At 37.9% G+C, this 20,619-nt stretch overlaps 1 protein-coding gene across 2 annotated transcripts in view; it reads right to left on the bottom strand.

Moving 5' to 3' along the window:
- THEMIS (thymocyte selection associated) overlaps positions 1 to 20,619 on the bottom strand; it is a 74,251-nt gene that overhangs the window by 6,263 nt on the left and 47,369 nt on the right. Inside the window, exon 5 of one of the 2 annotated variants that reach the window (XM_015858581.3) lies at positions 7,533 to 7,677. The exons of the other annotated variant lie outside the window; for it this stretch is intronic. Coding sequence (XP_015714067.3) covers positions 7,533 to 7,677 — 145 coding nt within the window. The remainder of the gene's footprint in view (positions 1 to 7,532; positions 7,678 to 20,619) is intronic. 2 annotated transcript variants of the gene reach the window in all.

Genomic DNA, 20,619 nt, shown 5'->3' with positions numbered 1-20,619 from the left:
AATCCTTGTGATTCAGCAAGAAAAATATTGTTTGTGCACTTAGACTTGCTAACACGGATATAAAGTACAGGTTGCACATGGATGGCATAGCTAGACTTTCCTTGCCAAACACAGAAAAACAAAATGATATGCTCCTAAGCAAGACAGCTCAAGGAGAAAAGGAAATTAATGTCATCAGGCCAGAGTAAATCACGGTTGTCTCAGGTCTCAAGCAAGTGTTGGATGCCTTCTGAAATGTATATATTTACACTTCAGTAAAGCATTAAGCAGTGAATGGGACAAGCTGAATGATCCCAAGGGGATTTTGAACAGTGAAATCAATGCAATTTTCTTCCTACTTGGAAAAAATCCATTAGCCTCAACACTGAATTACTGAATCAGGTATACCATCTTACCCTGCTAAGAAAACAAGGCTTGTGTCATCATGCTGTCTATCCATCCATCTGCCTACCTCTACAGTACTTTTTAAAGTTTTTCCTTGCCAATTTCAGTCAAATTTGAAAAGGAGGAAGAAGTCGCAGTGCGGTTATAAAAGAGAAAGTTGAATTAGTTCCTCTCTTGAAAGAAAGGCATGCAGAACACAGCTGTTACACTCTCCATTTGGCAGCAAACAGAAGGATAAATCAGCATGTGTGTATTGGTTGGCCACTCAACACGCACATAGCTCCAAACCTGCTCTTTTTCATATAATAGGAGTACCATAAGGAGAGTTTTGGTTATTATCAGGGAAGGAGGAAAAGGAGCAGCAGGGGACAACAGACCTGAATCCTTATTAAACCAAATTTCATTAACTCCGCTCTTCCTGGAACAATTTGTATAATTATGTTTGCCTTTATAGTGGAAAGGGAATGTTCTGCAGACTAAAAATTTCCATTTGTCTCACTCACATCCTCAAGTGGGTAGGATTTTTTTTCTTCTTCTGAATATGTTAGTTTTTCTTTCACAGACTTCAAGGTCACAAACAGTTGCTGTAACTCTCAGTCCTTCACTCATCCAAAATGCAGGCAACAGAAGTAACCCATCATCATCATTGCTGGAAGGCAACCAGTGCTAGAGACCCCAGCTCATGTATATAAAAGGTTGCACAAATAAACACCCCTGGCCATGGATGTAATGGAGTTTTATAGCTGTGGTAAATATCTCAGCTCAGGATTTATGCTGCCTAAACTAACATTCAGACACATTAATAACATTTAGCATTTACAGATACGCCTAACTTGAAAACAGTAGTTGTGAATTATTATGCGCAATAATATTGTGAGCTAAACGAAGTAGAACAACGTCCTTATTTCTGAGCATCACTTCAATGAGAAAGCACAGAACTGAAGAGAGTATGCATTAGTCGAAGTGTTTTTATTAACAGTAGTGTTTTATTTGTTGTGAGCCTGGTTCTGATGCTCCTAAGTGCTAGTGAGAGTTAATTCCTTAGGGAGTGCTACTGGAAGCTGCTGAGCAGAATCAGAGCCAATGAAATGAATGGACTGTTCACTGGGCTGATATCCATCAATCATTCCTTCTAGATATGATTTATAATGTCTTTTAAAACCATTAAAAGTAACAATCAAAATATTTCATATGTAGTGTAGGGTTAAAATTCATGTATGGTTAAAATTTATCTCTGTAGGGAATGTACTAGAACTTTGTTCGGAACAGTTTAATCTTAAATTCAGTTTCTTAGAGAAATAGAAATTTCCTGAAAGATACAAACAGCTGCTGACTTATTTCACTGTCCTTTTATTTCTAACTTTTCTTTACCACCTTTTTCTATTCTATCTTGCTGGTTTTATTGAATCTTTACAGTCATTACTTCCTGTGGTTGCACTAAGACGTAACCACTAATTAACCTGACTTATCCCGGGACCTCAGCTGTCCAGGGGAGAGAGACACAAACATGGATGCCATGAAGTCTTCTCTCAGTTTATTGCTGCATCACACACTTTATATACCATTCTAAATCCCGCGTAGATGCGTACACCCGCTACTCAAAACACGATGCACACAAGAGAACCTCCACAAACCTACCTAAACCCCCCTCCCACTAACTCTTAACCTACAGGCCTAACTCAGCTATTCTAGAACACTCCATCTACTCAGAACTACTGCATGCATTCATAAATCCTTACAAAGACAACTTAGTACCCCAACAGAATACTGTTGATTTTTTTTTTCTTTTTTAATTACAAATCAAACACTTTGCATATCAATAACTCTCACAGAAAACATTTGTCAAAGATTTGCATATTCACCATAATCATATGTCATTGCAGGAAGGTATAGAGAAGGGCTCTGTGTGGCACCATGCCCCCTACCCACTCCCATATGCTGTTCTGCACAACATCTTCCACCTGAGGAACCATAGAATACCCTGAGCTGGAAGGTTCTCATAAGGATAATAAATTCCAACTTCTGGTTCCTCACAGTACCATCCAAAGATTAGACCACATGTCTAAGCACTTTGTCCAGATGCTTCTTGAACTCTGGCAAGCTCAGTGGCATGGCCACTCCCTTGAGATTCCATTCCAACATCTTACCACCTGGTCAGGAACCTTTGCAACACTTTCTCTTTGTAATGATTTCTACATGCTCCTGCCTGGAAACTCTGATTTTTATTGCAACTGTATGCAGTCAAATCTAACAAGGAAAATATGTAAAGGATGCAGAACCCAAGCTTTCTGTGCCCCACTGTACAACCTCAATACTAGCTAAGAATAAAACTAAGTTTAACTAAAATTAAGTATAAGTTACGTAAGTGTATGCACAATCCTATTAAGTGATACTATCTGCTTATTTTAACTCATTATGTTAAGATTTTTTGTTAGCTTCTCTCAGAAGACACATCAACAAGGAATAAGGTTTTATATATGGCCCAAAAAATAAAAAGGAAAATAATACAGTTATAGTGTTAGGGATAGTTACAAGACCAAAGGGGACAAAGAAGATAATAACATTTTTGCCGCAATCAAAGATGGAAGTAAATGAAGAAAGTTATCATTCACATATTGTCATGGTTTTACAATTTTGTTGAACTGTAAAATTGTAAAGCCATGACACATATACAGTATAGGACTTCTAATTCATGTTTCTTATCCCTGTGTTTGAATTCAGAACATTAGTGTACGTTCTCTGTGATACTGCCAAAGTAAGAACATTTTTAAAATGTAATTCAAAATTCTTCATTTTGCTTAAAGCTTTTGAAATTACTATGCTCCATTCATTTCAGCGTTTTTTGGGTACAGCTCTGTAACCAAAAGTATTGCCCTAAATGCTACAACATCAAGAACAGAGGCACAAATTTCTTAAGCCATTTTCACTGCTAAAGATGGTATATATTTTTTGTGCAGCATGAATTGCAATCAAAATGCACCTTCTGTATTTTTTCCCCATCCCACAGCCTTCCTAAATCAAGTGTTTAAAGACAGAACATTCAAATATCTTCTCTGAAGTGTCCAGATGTCAATACAAAACAAACAAAACAACAAACAAAAACAAAACAGCATTAGATAATGTTTCAGAAACTCCACTTAGAAAAGGTTTGAAAATTAAAGCAAAACAAACCAGTGCTTCAGATTGAGAGTTATGACTTTGCAGAATTGCTACTATTTTTAATGAATTCAAATTCAGTCAAATCTAAGAAAATAAGATTATATTTTTAGCGACCAATTCAGGTTTTGTTGAAAGAGTAGAAAAAGTTTGAATTTCCTAGAAACAAAGATAATAAATACTATCTTTGCTAATATGAACTCTGCCAGGAAACACAATAGAAAGAGAACCACATTGCCTCTCTTTTCAGAACTTCCTAGCCTTTGATAAGAAAGCAGTTTTGTCTGTAACTGTTTTTTTTTTTTTTTGGTTTTTTTTTTGTTTTTTTTGAGAGAGAGAGAGAGAGAGAGAGAGAGAGAAAGAGAAGAGAGAGAGAGCACAGATTCAATATCCATAATTGGAATTTGAAATGGGTTGGTGCCTTGGAGGTTGGCTTAACATTCACAAGTTTAAAGATTAGTCAGTGAATGGTACATTTCCTCCCACTCAAAACCCACAGGAGTGTGTCTGTGTTGTTAGTCTTGACATGTTTTCTAATCCATTATCCTCTGGATTATCAGAGCAGAATATACTCTGGAACAGGCAAGCTTGCTGCACGCAAGAGTGGACTCCTAGGGATCCCTTGACTGGCCAGGAAGAACTGCTTTATCTTCTAATCAAATCTCCTGTATAATTTTGCAGTTAACTTTGAATTAAGCTCAGTAATTTGGGCTTTGCTAACACACAGCTTTGAGAAAAATCTTCAGCTTTGATCTGAGTTTGCTAATGTATAATCTATCATCAATCTCTTTTCTGTGTTATTAAATCTACCTGTCTTCAACTGTTAATCCACAGTATACTCAAAGTTAGGCAAGAATTGTTCAGGGACACAGTCCAAGGTAGTTAAACAAAAAGAGGTTTTGCAGTTTTGCAGAAAAAGCTTTAAGATATTGTCTTAATTTTCTGTGTGTGCCAAACAGAGGTACTGAGGATTTGACAGGACAGTGGAGAATGACCTTAAGCTCAAGGAAGGAAGATTTAGATTGGATGTAAGGGAGAAGTTCTTCATAGAGCGGGTGGTGAGATACTGGAACGGACTGCCAGGATAGGCTGTGGATGCTCTTTGCCTGGAGATATTCAAGACGAGGTTGGATTGGGCACTGAACAAGCTGATCTGTTGCCAGATCTAAAGGTTTGTGGCCCTGGTTGTGGCAGGGGGTTGGAACTTGATGATCCTTTGGAGTCACTTCCAACCCAAGCCATTCTATCATTCTATGATTGATTTGTTTGAAAATCCTAAGTAATGTTTGTCTTTACCTGAACTTAGGTCTCACCTAATAGACTACACAATGAGCTCAGATTAACTGCAGCATTCATGAGGAATAAGGCAAGAGACATATGTTCTTTGAGATTTGAAATCAGAAACATGGCTTAGAACCATAGATGGAAGGAATTAGTGCTGCAAATCTTTACACGACCAGGATCAAGAAAGTCTTCAGCAGCTATAACTCCAGTTTTTTCTTTAGTGTACTTGGGCATACAGCTAGAACTATCTACAAAGCATGGGTCTCTATACATAAGCTTGGAGAAATGGATAGGAATAAAAACTAAGATAGGAAATTGACAGGAAAATTAAAAAAGGCCTGACTGATATCTGAGATTTGAAAGAAATATTTCATCTGGAATCAGGAAGAACTAAAAAACTAAGAGTGAGATATGAAAACCCAGATTTCAGAGAAGGGATAACAAAACAACAGTTAGGATCTTAATGGGATAATGATAAAAAGAAGATAATTTAAAAAAATAAATAAATTATAACTAGAAAAAGTCACTAGAAAACTTTCTTGTCAGCTAGAGTGCTTTGGGATTAAAAAGAAATGAAGAGTTAGAATGACAGAATCATATTGAATCTGGAGTTGGAAGGGACCCATGTGTCATCAGCTCCAACCCCTGGGTCCACAGAGGACCACCCAAAATTCAAATCCTACGTCTGTGAGTGGTGTCCAAAAGCTCCTAGAACTCCAGTATTGGGGCTGTGACCACTGCCTTGGGCAGCCTGTTCCATGACCATTGCCCTCCAGTGCAGAACCTTTCCCTAACCCCCAGTCTGACCCTTCCCTGACACAGCTTCATGCCATTTGCTCAGGTCCTGTCACAGTCACCAAAGAGCAGAGTTCAGTGATGCTCCTTAGCTCCCTGTGAGGAGCTGTGTGCCATCATGAGGCCTCACCTCATCTTCCTCTGCTCTGGGCTGAAAAAGCCAAGGGACCTCAGCCACTCCTCACATCTTGCTCTCAAATGGCAAAATAAAATATATTTACATAAAGACTATGAAGTTCTGGAGATTCTAGAAGAAGTTTACCAAGGAGAAATAAGACTTGGTGGGATGGTCAAAAGAGTAATGTTACTAACTCAGAATGAATAAAGAGTGAGAAGGCAGACAGATTCTACCCAGGGTAGATGGCTGTTAGTAATGATGCCCTGTTTTGCTGTGCTTCTCAATCACAGTAAGTAAAAGCTCCAGAACAGGAATAGCTACAAAAGTCCAAGTTTGTCTTTTTGATTGAAAATACTGAACACCTGAGTACTATGTTTGTAGAACATGTACCCCTGCCTGTGATTTAGAAATGGGCTGGGAAATCTCCTCCTTGTTGAGATGGAATAGAATAGAAGGACCTGTATTAAACATGAACACCTCACTCACACTTGCCTCATCCCACAGGGACTGGATCACTCATGGAGGTGATCCAACCAATCCCTGCAGCACAGACACCAGTTGTGAAAGTCAAGCCCCAGTGATGTTCAGGTAGTTCCCTTGGTCATTACTCATTACACCATTAGCTCATCTTGGTAACAATGTTGTCACGGGGTTTAAACAGATAATGCTATTCTCTATAGCTGTCAGCCTGGAAGCTTCACCATTTACCACTGTAAAATATCATCAGATCATTAAGTTGTAACAAAATGGAACCTACAGGGAGATTTTTCAAAGCCACAAAATAACAAATATGAGATTATCTTTCAAAGCAGCCTTCTGTAAACATAAACACTGTTAGAAAAACTGTTCCCAAGCAATCAACAACCACAGCAGTACAGATCATTGAATATTCAATACACTACAGTAATTTTTAAATATACAGGTTGTTTATGTTGTATTTGCATAGTTTCAGATAAGCAGTCTTTTTTAGGAGACTAGCACACTGAATGAGAAGACAGTAAAGAGGAAACTTTATGGGAAGTTCTTATTCTGATATCAATTATCAGTAAACAAATGCTGTGAGGATAAGTATTTGTGCCTTAGTCTTCCAAGTATGCTGGTGTTATAATTAATGTCATGCATTCATTTTTTAAATATAACTCATGACAGACAGATTAATGAAATCAACTGAGTTTTTTATTTTTACTTCAAAGTCTTCAGGATTTGTCCTCATATCATGTGGCTTCAACTTCAATATGTTCTGACAATTTGAAAGGTTGAAAGAGAAGTATAAAGCCTAACTAATTATCAAACATACTTGTGAAATCCAAGCAAACGGTGACCTTAAAAACAATTAGTAGCCAAGTAATTTGCTCAATGCTATTTTTTCTTCAAAATAAAAAAGCTTCATATCTTTAATTTAAATGGCCTGCTTATCCTTCATACCTGTTGGAATTATGTTGGAATTAACTTCTTTTTTTTTTGTTTTTTTTGTTTTTTTTTTTTTTTAAAGTAAGAGAAGATGTATAGATTCCTAAGGAAAACCAAAGTGTGTCTTTCCACACAAATCTATTTCCAAAAACTACTGAATATTCATGTTTCACTGTCAAACAGAGTTTAATACCATGCTGCTGTTGAGAGCTTGGAAGAATTTGCCTTACGGCATTTATGGAGGAGGAACAGAAATGTTCATCACTTTTGACTGAAGCACAGATTCGAAATGAAATCACACAAGATAATGCTGCATATAAGTTATTTATCAAGGCTGGGGTTAAGCTTTGTTATAATATAATTCAAAACATAAGTCTTAACTAACCTTTAACCACACGGTTTTCCACTAATGTAGCTTTCCCAGTCAGGTCCTTCTCATTGTCACGATGCACCAAATCATTTTGACAATTAACCAAAACATCAGAATCTTGATTTGGGCACAATTTGTTCTTGGTGTCTACACAGAAATTCTGAAATTAAATAGAGAAAACATTGACTTCACGTGTAAATCTTTACTCCAGACTTAGTACTTTCACAGATGTGACAGATCAGAGTGACATTCTTTGAGTCACTTCTCTGAAATTTAACCACAAATCTTCTGTTTGCCAAAGCAAACCATCAGTCACCATAGTCAAAATAAGATGACTAGAAGGTGCCCTAGGTAAATAAACCTTTAAAATCTTTAAAACATACCTCCCTTTTCTTTAGTTGGTTATGTGGACTCAAACACAATTAGGAAGTTTATCCGCCTCTTTTGGCTGATGCAGAGTTCTTTTGAATTAAATATTTCTACTGTATTGATGATTGATATAAGGAGTGATAAAATGAGTTCTGATATATATTGTATCACAAATCAGTGTGAAGTCTGACATTTCAGTTACATTTATTCAGAAGCATTCATTGCACAGAGAGATAGTAAGATGATAGGAATAGACAATTATGGCATAATTAATTATAGTGCTATAATGTGGCAGAAAATAAGTTTCACTTCTTGTGTGTATCATGCTTGATACACACATTTTTGTAATTCTATTTTTTTATCTGTGATCTACTTATGTTATAAATATTCTGTTGAATAAATGTGGTGGGTTTTTTTCTTTTTTTTTTTTTTTTTTAACCTGTGTAAGTAAGTGTCAATTTAAAGTATCAAAAAGTTTATCTTTATTGAAACTATTTGTTGCCAGCCTGTTCCAGTTAATATGAGCGCACTCTATGGGCACTTACTGAATACCTTTTGCATGAAGAAAATACACGCTTAAATAACAATTTTCAATGCTGTCACCAAACTTGTCCTGTCCTCAGTACCATTCATGTCTGTATATCACAATTGAAATGTCTTGGAAAAGTCAGGGAAGTATTGCTACTCACTGGCAGATTGTTCAAGTTATTGGGGATAACTGGCACACAGAAAGCTTTCACTTGAAGGTCAGTTTTCAGGAAACTGAATAACCTTAAACTATAGAAATAATAGTAAAAAAGACATTTAAAAAAAAAAAGAAAAAACTAACAACCACCACGAAAAAACCCACTGACATTTTCTGGTCAGATCCTTATTTAGCATATTAATCCTTGCAATGAAAATAATAAATTAATATGTTCAGATTATTTACTTCATGTTGCCTTAAATAACTTAGAAACAAGCCTTGGTGTCAAAACAGAAATATTCTCTCATTAGGAACAGTGTAACTGGAGTTTGTACTGATCTTGTCATTCAGCAACAAAGCCACACACTGTGATACAATAGTTGCCTGGGGCACAATGTAAATAAATTAAAATATGCAGAAATCTAACACATAAGAACCAACAGGATAACAGGAATTGGACTCTCACTTCATTATCTACTGAAATCTGATATCACTTTAACATTCTTAATAGAGCTGCAGATAACAGCTAAACCAGAGACAAGCAGAGATAAGAAGCTTTTTTAAACTGCACAAAAATTACAAAGTCTTACAGCAATCTTCCACATATTAGGCAGGCTTAACAGCACAGTCTATATGGAGGTTCACTCACTGTCCATAAATAACTCAGAGGGCAAACAAGGTTGTAAAGGTAAGGTAGCGTAGCACAATCTCTCTCAGGAAATAAGAGGCGTTAAATCAAACAGGATGAGTGTGAGGTTCATGTGAGAACTAAAAGACCGGAGATGCATCATTTTGGAAAGACAGAACTTGCAGCATTCTGCAGAAGCTATAAATGAGTACAGAATTTATCCAAGATGAACAGATCAAAAACACTGAAGTAGCAAACTGAGTTTCAAAGAGAGCAGTTGGAATTAATTTCCCCTGATTGCTTAAAGAGCATAATGTGCTACAGTTGTGTGTGTGTGTGTGTATGTATGCGCACCTTGCCCACCCCAGAAGCAGTGACGTCTGCACACACAAAAATGCTTTGCCCTTCTATAGCACTAGAAGCAGAGAACCTTTTCCAAAAATGTCAATTGCCCTTGCAATTGTTAGCTGCTGCTTCTCATAGCTCCAAGCTGAATTCTTATCTGCCGTTAGAAATTCAGGCTATTAATAGTCCCTGAGAATATTTCTTCCGTTAATATGTGCAATTGCTTTTTGAATTCATTTACAATTCTGATATCAACATCATGTGCCAATGAGTTCCAGAGCTTACTTTGCATTGTGTAATTTTCCTTTTTTCTTTAAACTGTCCTACCAAATAATTTAATGCAGCTGTTGTATTCACTCTCTATTCACTTTCTTCCTGCATTCAGGTTTTTACATATATAATCTCTCTCCTGAGTCATTTCTTCAGGCTGAGGAGCTCTATAGCCTGCTGCACCTTTCCTCTTAGAGGATAAGAATTGTAATCCATGATGCACAAGATCTTGACATTTCTGCTTATTTGCAAGCAGAAATGTCTGCTAAAAACTACTGGAGGCAGTCTCCACATACAGCCAACATCATTATGTGGTCACAACTTCTCAGTAAGACAAGGAAAACTAATTGGAAGAGTGGTCCAGCAAAATGAGTGTAACCTCTGAGGCAGAATAGCAGATGGAGAAGCTTTTAAAGCCCAGAACAAGTAAAAGCTGTTAAATCTGTGCATAAAGAAAGAAGATAATACATGTGTTCATAATACGCATTACTGTTTTGGTTGCTTTTCTTGTTTAAAACAAAAAAAAAAAAAGAAAGAAAAGCAAAAAAAAAAAAACAAAAAAAAACCACAAAAACACACACACACAAAAAGCTTCAACAGTATCTAGAACATTCAGAGTAAAGAATGAGAAGCAGCATTTGTTTAAAGTGCAGAAAAGTGTGGGAGTAAATATGAAACCAACAGCTGTCATAGTCTCTGAAAATGCTGTGAGAGATGTAGTGGCATAAACCAGTTTGACAAAACTGTGCCTTTCCAGACAGAAAGTCAAGCTGTTGTATGATTACAAATGACTCTAGTGAAGAGGAGTGCTCATTTGTTGGAGCAATCAGTGCTGGACATGGCACTACACCTTTGGAGTACATTTATTATGAGTCACCCATGCTAGCAGATACAGATCATAAACCTTTTACTGCAATCTTTAAAGACAATTTGTAGAGGCACACTTTGCTGCCTTCAGAAACTCAAGCCAAAGCTCTAGACAGACATCTTTGCTTTGGCATATACTGCACTGGTATATTTACTTGTAAAATGCTTAATTGCTACTTGCACCTTGCCAGCAGGAAAGAAAAAAGAGTGGAAGTGTGATAAATGGCTTTTCAGTCCAAATATGCTGCACTCCTTTCAAACAAAAAAGGCCATTTATCAGCACAAGCTACAAAGTAATATTCTGTAGAAGAGTCTTACAACAGGGTATTCATGGGGAGGCCCAAACTAGGCTGAAAATTTAGCTTTTAATATTTTCAAGTGTGTTTTAAAGACATGATGAGAGAAAAATATAGAAGGGCACATCAGTCTGACAAGCTAGTCACAGTTGCTGGTTCATAATTTCATGAGTTTCAGAGCATCCTGCATATTGACAAGCTAACTAGATCAATAGGGATCATTTGGCTTCAAACTTCATTAGATCTGTATGACTGTCTACAGGGAAAATTAAGAGCTGTAGCAAATCAGAGAAAAATCACATAATTTGATCCCATATAGTATCTATACAGAACCACAGTAAGAGCTATCTTAAAGCCGCAGGCCCTACTGAAACTTAGCATTCTTTCCTGGTCCTTGAGTGTGTAAGCTGGACTAATTACATTTCTTTAAACTTATTAAATCCAGAATTACAGCAATGTTAGTCAAAATAAAATTTAATCCACTACATGAATAGAAGAAGGAATGGGTTACTGCTATGTAACAGATGGGAAGTGCAAATTCAAATGACAGAAATACAAAAACAGAAACTACTGACACGTCTCAAGAAATGTGCATTATTGTGGCAGTCAGTTTGGACTTGAAAGGAAACAATTGCCTTGAGATTCTTACTCATTTGTATCCCAAGGTAGCCTTCTTACATGATCCGTTGGCAAGACAACTTATCTTGCAGATCAATGTACTTTTTGCAAGGGCAGAGTGTACCTTTTGGTTAAGGGTACTGACAAGAGCCTATAGTTTTATACTGAAAAGTTTTAACAGCCTTCTCCCATTGCACTGATTACAGTATATGATATCAAGCCTGTGTATGGACTGTGGAAAAGAAAAGCTCATTAGAAGATGCTTGAGAAAGGCCATGAGCAATAAAGAACATCCTCATTTAACATCATTAACATACAGCACAGGAACACATCAGAAAAATTACTATTTGCCTGCAGAACCCATAATGTACCAAAAAATACAGGTGAAATGTTTTTGCCAAAGAAAGGGTCAAGGTCATATCATTTCAAAGGCAGGAACAATGGGATTCCATTAGTTCATGAGCTCTGTTTTTTTGCATAGAAGGGACATGGAACTCTGACTAAATTTATTTATTTTTTGATCAGGGTTCAAATTCTGAACAGGTTTCCCCTGCACAAGATACTCTCTGTATATGCTTGCAACATCATGGTTAATTTTATGTTGCCAGGTTTTTCCAAAGATTACAATGGAGATGCTATATAATAAAGTCATGATAGACTGGAGGAAGATACCACTGTATGCATAGAGCTCAAAATGCATATTTAAATATAAGCATATTCCTGAAAGTGGAGAGAGCTTTAGCTTTTCTTTGCCTAAAGCTTGAATAAGAATTTCGAACTCAAAACAAAGCAGAAAGCTACAGTTATATCCTTTCAAAAGAAATAAAAACAGCATATCAGACAGAATGGTCTTCAAAAAAACCAACAGCATGCAGAACACTCTGAGCTTTGCCCAGAACGCAGCTTATTTGCGAGCTTGAATGAATATTCGGGTGGCATAGTGACTAACAGTGAATAAACAGCGAAGGAAACGGCAATTCTGCGAGAACAGAACAAACTCTTCTGTTTTGTGGACCTTTTTCCGGCACGCGAGGAGGGTGCTTGTGGCAGCCGCTAGATGGCTGTGTTCCCTGTCTTATGCCCAGCTTGAGCGCCTTAAACTTATTCGCAAGGGTGTACAATTCAGCAGTAAAACAATAGCTAAACACTTAGCGCATCACCTCTCACCTGACTAAGATGTCTCCCTTTGGTCCACCCGCCTCCCCGCATTTGAAACCACGTGCAAAACAAATTTCACAGTTGTATCAAGGCGAGGTGGAAGGAAGATACTCATCAAAGTTGATCATTTCTTGGGGTAGTGTTATGCAGTGAAATGCTAAAACCTGTTATCTAAACAGACTGAAGTCTGATCGTTTACCTGTTTAGCAGAGGGGTTGGACTCGATGATCTCTCGAGGTCCCTTCCAACCCCTGCAGTTTTGTGACTTTGGAGGAGAAGCAGCAGCAAATGGAGAAAAACAAAGTGTACAGCCAGCACGATAGCCTTTAGAGAAGAGCTGCTCTTTGTACATATCACAGTTTTTCAAGGAAATCTCATATGGTTTTAAGAAGGTAACTAAAAACTGCTGCTCTTTAAGGATAATTCCCACATTTCAGGTAAATAATCTACAGAAATTTCCAGCTGATTAATCTACAAATGAATTGTATCATGCTATCAATAAAAACATGCAAGTGTGTGTCTTTATTACATTCTGCTAAAATTCTTTGCTTGCTCCAGAATTTCAGAGCCTGAAGCTTTCTGTTCTTTATCCAGCAACTTTCATGCACTAATTTAGAGCTCACAGTATTAATCTAACCATTTACTGTTGAATGAAACCATTTCCTTTTCCAAAAATCTGTCCAAGAATGCTATGGAGACATCTCAAGAGATTTTTAAATGAAGATTTGCTACCAAAGGATCTATTATGTCTGTGGGTAACTAGAACTGTTGGTCTTTTTTCCCAGGCATTCTTTTCCTTCTCTGTTTGTATACAAGTAAAAGAGAACACAAAACAATATAGGACATCCTTGAGTGGTCTGGGTTGAAACAATGCCGTATTTAGCCAGTACAAAATCACTGGGTGTGTACCTTCAGATCTTAGTGATGCAAATCAGAAAGAGTATTTTAAGATGTTTAATAATAGCTCAAATGCTAGATATAGAACTGTGTAACATGGTCTTAGCTCCATCTCTCCGTTCTCCCATCTTCATAAAATACACAAAGGGGGAAGTACTCGTTCCCCAGGGCCTCACGGCAGAGAAGAGAGTTTTCTCCTCTTTAGCTAGTGTATATGATACTACTATTCTGTTTGTTTTTCAGATACACCTGCACCTCAAAGCATGCTTTTTCCTGAGTACTTAGACTGCAGCAGCACTTCCTTTGTTCAGTGCCTCGTGCAGAGGAATGTAAGTAAGTATTTTTTTTCCACATTTTACACGCTGGCAAAGTAAATCATGCTTTCATCCACATAGCTTCAGAAAATTAGTGTGTACTGGGTAGGTTTCCCTGCTGTCCCCCTCCAGCACATCTCACTTCTTAGCCATGTCACTTCTGCTGCAGCACTGCCTGCCTGCCTAGCCCACTGCTCTCAGCCATGCTGGTGAGTGCTCAGCTGCAGAAACCAGGCCCCAGCTGCCTCAGGTTGCACAAGAAAAGGCATTTAGCAGCCACCTGTGAAAATTCTGGTTTCCATGACACTCACTGCATGAAAAAGTGACTGTGAACTGAAGCACGAACAGGACCCCATTGCTCAGGATTCTTAACTCTGAGGCAGGCTCTGATTTTCCCCGGGATGGCTCCTAAGGTCTTTGAAAAAAATAAATTCTGAAGATGTGAATTATTAAGATCTGCTACTATACTACAATTGTATCTGCCCTTGGCAAGTGGAAGTGCTTGTTTGCTCAAAGTCTATGAGATGTTGCATTTTGTGAAATCACCACTTAAAAAGAAGATGCAAATTCTTCTCATTTATCTTAATGGGACATTAACTGGAAATTTAATTACAAGGAGAGCTAATTATCTGCAGGTCTGCCAAAATGCAGTTGTAATCTACTCAACAGAGTGAAATCTGAATGCTGAAGTCAAGTTCAATTTAATGTGGGAATATTTGAACTGAAACCAAATGAAAAGAAGTAAATGTCCTATAACTCCTGATAGAGAATCTCGAAAGAGGAGCCCCTCACTGCACCATTTTCCTGGCTGCCTCTCCCCCAAACCTCAGGTGTTCTCTGCCAAAACAAATAAATAAATAAATATTAGCTATCCTGGTCCAGGTTGAGATATATCTCAGAATCTTCTCTTCACCATAATCCTTAGTAAGCACTGTGCAAGAGTAAGGACACAGCCTGACTGCCTGCTTCTATCAATTGCTCTCTCAGTCTCTATTTTCAGCTCAGGGAATTTCCTGAGTTTGATGTGGTTTGTCTATTTGTAACCCTCAGTGAGTCCAAGCATTTGTCCGGTCTCCCCTTGAACTCCTGATCTTCTTCCAGCTTTGTTCCGGCTCCCCTTGGCCTGCATGTATCCTGCCCCATTTCCTGTAATTGTGGCCCTGCAGAGAGTGTTGGGGAGGGAGAGCAAGAGTTTTAAAATAAATCATTTTCAGGTTCTGGCTGTTGTGCTTCCCTTCCTAGCATTAGTCTGCAGGTCCAGCTGCAGGGCTCACACTGTGCTTCCTCTTACCGAATGACAGAAAACGCTGTGCATGGCAGACAGCAGCCTCAGTGAAACAGCGGGGCATCGCGTTGGTAGGAATTAAATTCTTCAGAGAGGATTCTGATCTTAGAAACTGGGTGTAAATCCGGACCCACTCCATGCAGTTTGTAAGCATTACCCCAGATTTACTCAGTACTATGTGAATTCAGAATCAGGCTTCTTGTTTTTCAAAATCATCCGGTTTCCAGGCCACAGTGGGGAATGTAACAGTAGGAGTGGAGGAGAAATGGGTTATTTTATTAGTAAAATGCATTCTTATTCTTACAGGTATTTCTGTAAGATTCAAACCTCTCCAAGAATTTATCTCCTCACGCAAATATATACATGTACAAAGAAGTACAAGTATTTAAGTATTTCAGCTTGCCCACTAGAAGATAATATGATTTTTGTTTTGGTTTTGCTTTCTCATTTGTTCTTTCTATTCTGACGTAATTTCAAAGCATGGCACAGAATTTGCTCACAGCTGTGTTTAATCATGAACTGGTGGCTACCAGACCCGACTAGGTCACCAGGGTTCTGGCTTATAGTAAGAGTTGAAGAATATACCAGGGAGGAGCTGCATTCCTTCTCAAAAGGATGAATCCTTTTTTTGTTTGCATCCTGGTAGTACAAGCATTTACAAAAGCCATTATAAGGGACATTTCAGATGGTTTTGACAAAAAGTGAGCTGTTAGCAGTTTGGATTTTGAATTTCTTCATTTTTCTGTGGGGAAAAAAACATAAGGGGATAGTAGGCTTGAAAGAGAATGTGGTTTTTAGTACCAAAATAAAATGTTTGTAGTACAAAATGCCTGCTTCTGCCTCCTGCATTCCTCCACAGTCCATCCTCCTTCTGAGCATGGGAGCTGCTGAACCTACAGCGGTCTGAGAGCTCTCCTGGCTCATCTTCTTCTCAGTTATGTGGAAATTACATGTTTTCATACTTTGTGGTGACTTTGCTGGTGTCCTTAACATATTTTTGATGCTCCTAAAAGAGCTATTCTGGAGATGGTAGTTACACATTCTCACTGTGTTCTGTTTATTTAGGATACTATTAAAAAATGAACATAAAAATGCAGCCTGTTCCTGTACTGTGAAAATGTGGCTTAACTTATGGCCTCAGCTCAGGTGAACTAAAATTCTCCAAATATTGCCTCTTAAAATTATACTGGATTTCACACAGCAACTGGATCTAAATCAGATGAGAAAGGACTAAGTACAATCCAAATCTAAACAATGTAAAAAAACTGTATGGGAGAGAAGAAGGTCAGTTAAGAGACAGAAGTTCTGTAGTTGCAGTTACTTTCTTATAACACAACTCCTCAAGGTTATTTCACATAGGGAGATTATTTTTTTATATTATTTTTGTCAGTGTGAACACTCTTGTGTAAACCAAATAAATGCTCGTGCCATCCCTTATTTTGACTTGAACATTTGAGAGTGGGAGTAGAGATGTGAACTCCAATCCTCCTCCTCCTTTTTTCTGTTTTGAATGCTACATTTTTTATTGTATTCTGAGTAAACAGCATGTCTATTGAGGAAACAATGTGGAATCTTGTTAGACACACAATATACTCTCCCCCAGGCTCTGGGGACTGCCCATTCAGGGTTTCAGAGTAAAGATCTCATCAAGGAGACACTCCAGCATTGCAGGTGTACTGCTACAGTTGTGTGCTGTACTGTCATTTATTTTTCCTATCATCCAAACCGTTGTATTATTGTGTTAATGGGGATCTTAAACCTCTGGCTTAAGCTTAGAGGAGCTATCAGAACTGAGTCATGGAAATATCGGTTCATAGATGTAGAACACTGCTATCTTGGGCCTTCATGGTACTGCTGAACTTCCACACAGCCTGTAGAAGTCTGTAGTGGATCAGACGTGGCACGGTCTTTTGCAAACAGGGGAAAAGCCATCTGAGGAATTTTGAGTTGTAGCCAGTTTTCAGCCTAGATCACTTCATTTTTAAAGACTGCCTGGCTCAAAACGCAGTGGTGAGATGAGTGGTGAGACAAGAGAGACCCCATAGCAGTCAGATGGTAGAGGTCAGCTCCCACAAACCACCAGTGATGTTAAGAAAAATTTGAAGGTATAAGCAATTCATCTTGTAGATGTATTGCACAGAACATGCAAGCATTTCTAGTTGACACAAATGGCATGCGTTAATCATGTACAGGTGAATGTGAAGTCTGTATTTGATGATCTTGGTAACATCCTTTTGTGAAATGTCAGTCTTCAAGCTTACAGGAAGGACCAAAAGCTCTTTATTTTATTCTCAGTTCCTGAGGCAGTCTATTGCTTATTCTCTCAGTGTGTGGCATCATCAGGTTTCACCTTGTCTCCTGGTGAGCCTTTCCAACACTAATCACAAAACTGACAAAACCATATTCAAATCAAATAGAATTTGACCAGTTGTTGGTACAACCTGTTTTACATGTGTAGTTATGCTCCTAGACAAGTGTTCTGAGCAGCTAAATTTCTCCGTTGCTCACTTGTGGATGACAATATTCTTACCATAGCTATGGTAGATTGGGTATGGGCAGTCCATTAAGCAAATATTGATGTATTGCAAGTGTAATTAAGAGAATAATCGAGAGATAAACTAATATTTCTTATTCATTTCACATGGATCATAAGAGAGCATCTGTAAGATGGAGACAGTTTCTGGGTAACAAAAGAGAACTTGCTGGCAAAATTTGTCCCTTCAGCATTCATTTTCTAAGGTGTGCAGTCCTAAATATTACAGAGTTGGCTGAAATAATTAGAGGAAAATCTTGTAAATCAAAAAGCTGTGCCATAGACAGCCCAAGGGTACCTCCAATGGCTCCTTTCAAGCCAAAATTTATTGGGTCAGCAACTTCTGGCTTTTCCTAGTCCATATGGTCATTTCTACAACCAGCATGTTAGCAGGAGGAAAGCATAGCCCTTTTTGACAGCAACCATTTTGAGGTCCCTTTTTACACTGGCATAGTAAAAACAGACTTCAGTGCAAATAAGAACGAGCTCCAGGAAAAAAAAAATAAGAACCTGTGCTTGCAGTGTAGATCTCTTTGAAGCCCATGAGTTTAATCACACTCCAGTTTTAGCACTTCCTTACAGGAAGTGGTCTGTGTGGTTTTGTGACCTATTTGTTTCATCGTAAGCTTGAGGGTTGGTTGGAAGAATAAAATTGGGAAGGTATTGTATGAAATATTTGCATACATCTTTGATAGCTTTACTGTATCTTTGCTGAACTGCCTGGTTTTTAGTCCAAAACAGAAATTTTCCTGGAAAAAAGAAGCTTAAGTTTTGATCCATTATGCATATGCTTGAGATTAAAAAAGAAGCAGAAAGAAAAGATGTGTTTTCAACTATTTGCATTCAATATTTCCAGCTATCCACCACTTTTGCAAATTAATCTAGTAAAAAGTATAAAAATACTTCTCAGTGTCTTAGAACTGTAAGTCTGCTGTGTTTGTTTTCAGCAGAAATGGTATGCAGCATTCATGTAGTGGAAGATAGAAAGCAGAGGCTATAAAACACCCTGCTGACAAAAGCAGTATTACTGATAGAAATTTCTAGGTTTAGATTGTCCTCATCATATTTCTCTTACAAACTTAAGAATGTTCTTTATAACAATTTCATAATGAAACTCTCTAAAACTTCCCTACTAAACCCTGGATTCAAGCAGGTATTCATTTTTAGTGACTCTACAGATACAATTGGTACATTGCTCTTGGCAGACTGGCAAGATAGCACACAGGAATTATCTCCTTTAACTGTAGATCAATGCCATGACTGAAACTATAAAATTGTAGGCAAATTGTACAGTAACTACAAGGTTATTATCAATCACTTTTAGCTCTGCAGTGCCACAGGAGAGAGGATAGATACTGTAATAGGCTCTCTGCTGAGTACATTTTGTTAATATACTCTGTTTTCTTCCAGAGTATTGCACATCTTTTGCTCCTTTTGTTGATGGCTACTTTTGTCTTGCTAGTGATAAAAGTAAGGAACTCAACCCAGGTTCAAGCAGTACAGTAAATACATCAGGATCAGTGAGTTTTTCTTCTTATATGTAAAAAGTTTGTTTACCTACACAATACGTTAGTATATGCTTTCATTTGGTAATTAGTACGCCTCTGCTCTAAGTGGAAGATGAAAAAAAATAAATCAAAGCCCCTTTTGTAGATTTCCAGTTTAGGCAGGTTACTGAATCTGGTAGCATTACAGAGCCATAAAATCAAGAGGTTCATCAGTCCCCAGTGTTGTTCCTCAACAACCCATCCAGCTTTAACAGATACTACACAAACACAGGAACAGAGCCGTGTTCTTTGTCACTGCTGCTCATTATCTACATCTGTAAAGTTATTTAAAAATCTGCCAGTGAAGAAGACAAGAGGCTGATTCGCACTTCTTGCAGAAAACCAGAGAGCCAGCAGACAGGATGATGAGGTTGGTTTGCATGGGTTTTCCCCCCACGCTCCCTGCACAACCCTCCCTATGCATTCAAGACTTTGTTACCCTATCTGTAAAATGTTTATGTGGGTCATAACTTTAGGCTTTCTGTGAATGACACTGCAACCAGAGAAACTGTTCTCACATAACCTCTGCGCTTCTGGTCACGCCACCAAAATTCAGCCACTCCCTTTCCAGATTTTGCCATGTAGTCAAGCTTAAGGCTACCTCAGCACAGTCAAAAACTGGCCAGATTCAGATTGGAAGCAGTGATGCTGGAGCTCAACCTTTGCTAAAATAACTGACTTTTGCCCATCTCAAGTAGTCCCTATTAACATTATCCTGTTATAAATATTTACTTAATTTCTGACCAAAATCCTTCACCGCAGGCAATCCTCAGTATTCAGTGTTCTCATGGAAATGATGTAACTTAATGTTCTGGGCAAGGACAACAGATATAATGTACACTGTCACAAGAGGATCTTACTTCAGGAAAACTGTGTATGACAGTCACTTGCTCTGGAACTCTTTCTTGCCTGTATTTTATCTTTCCATCATGAACAGAAGGAGAGAACAAGGAAGAGCTTCCAGGAGAGCAAGGTGGTAAATTCCTTTCTGCTTTCAGGACAAAGTGAGGGTCATTCAAGGAAGTGCTGTCTGCTGATGATCTTTATCTACTTAAAATTAATTTTCCAATAATAATACCTTATAATATTTCACAAGGTTATTGTAACACAGAATTCACTGAGCTTTGATGTAGCTTTAAAGGGACACACTCCATCAATGTGACAAGTGCATTATTTCAAGGGCAGCATTAATTCAGTTTGTATGACAAACTCTTGGTTAAAAAATACCACAGTTGTTGTGAACTCAGTTTGTAGGTTAATGTCTTGACAAATTTTTTTATCTGGGATCTT

The sequence above is a fragment of the Coturnix japonica genome, chromosome 3 (genome assembly GCF_054131305.1).
Source record: "Coturnix japonica strain WE chromosome 3, WE-NBRP24, whole genome shotgun sequence".
Taxonomy (NCBI): Eukaryota; Metazoa; Chordata; class Aves; order Galliformes; family Phasianidae; genus Coturnix; species Coturnix japonica.
Note: the sequence above shows the minus strand (reverse complement) of the source record. Positions and strands in the feature narration are given on the sequence as shown.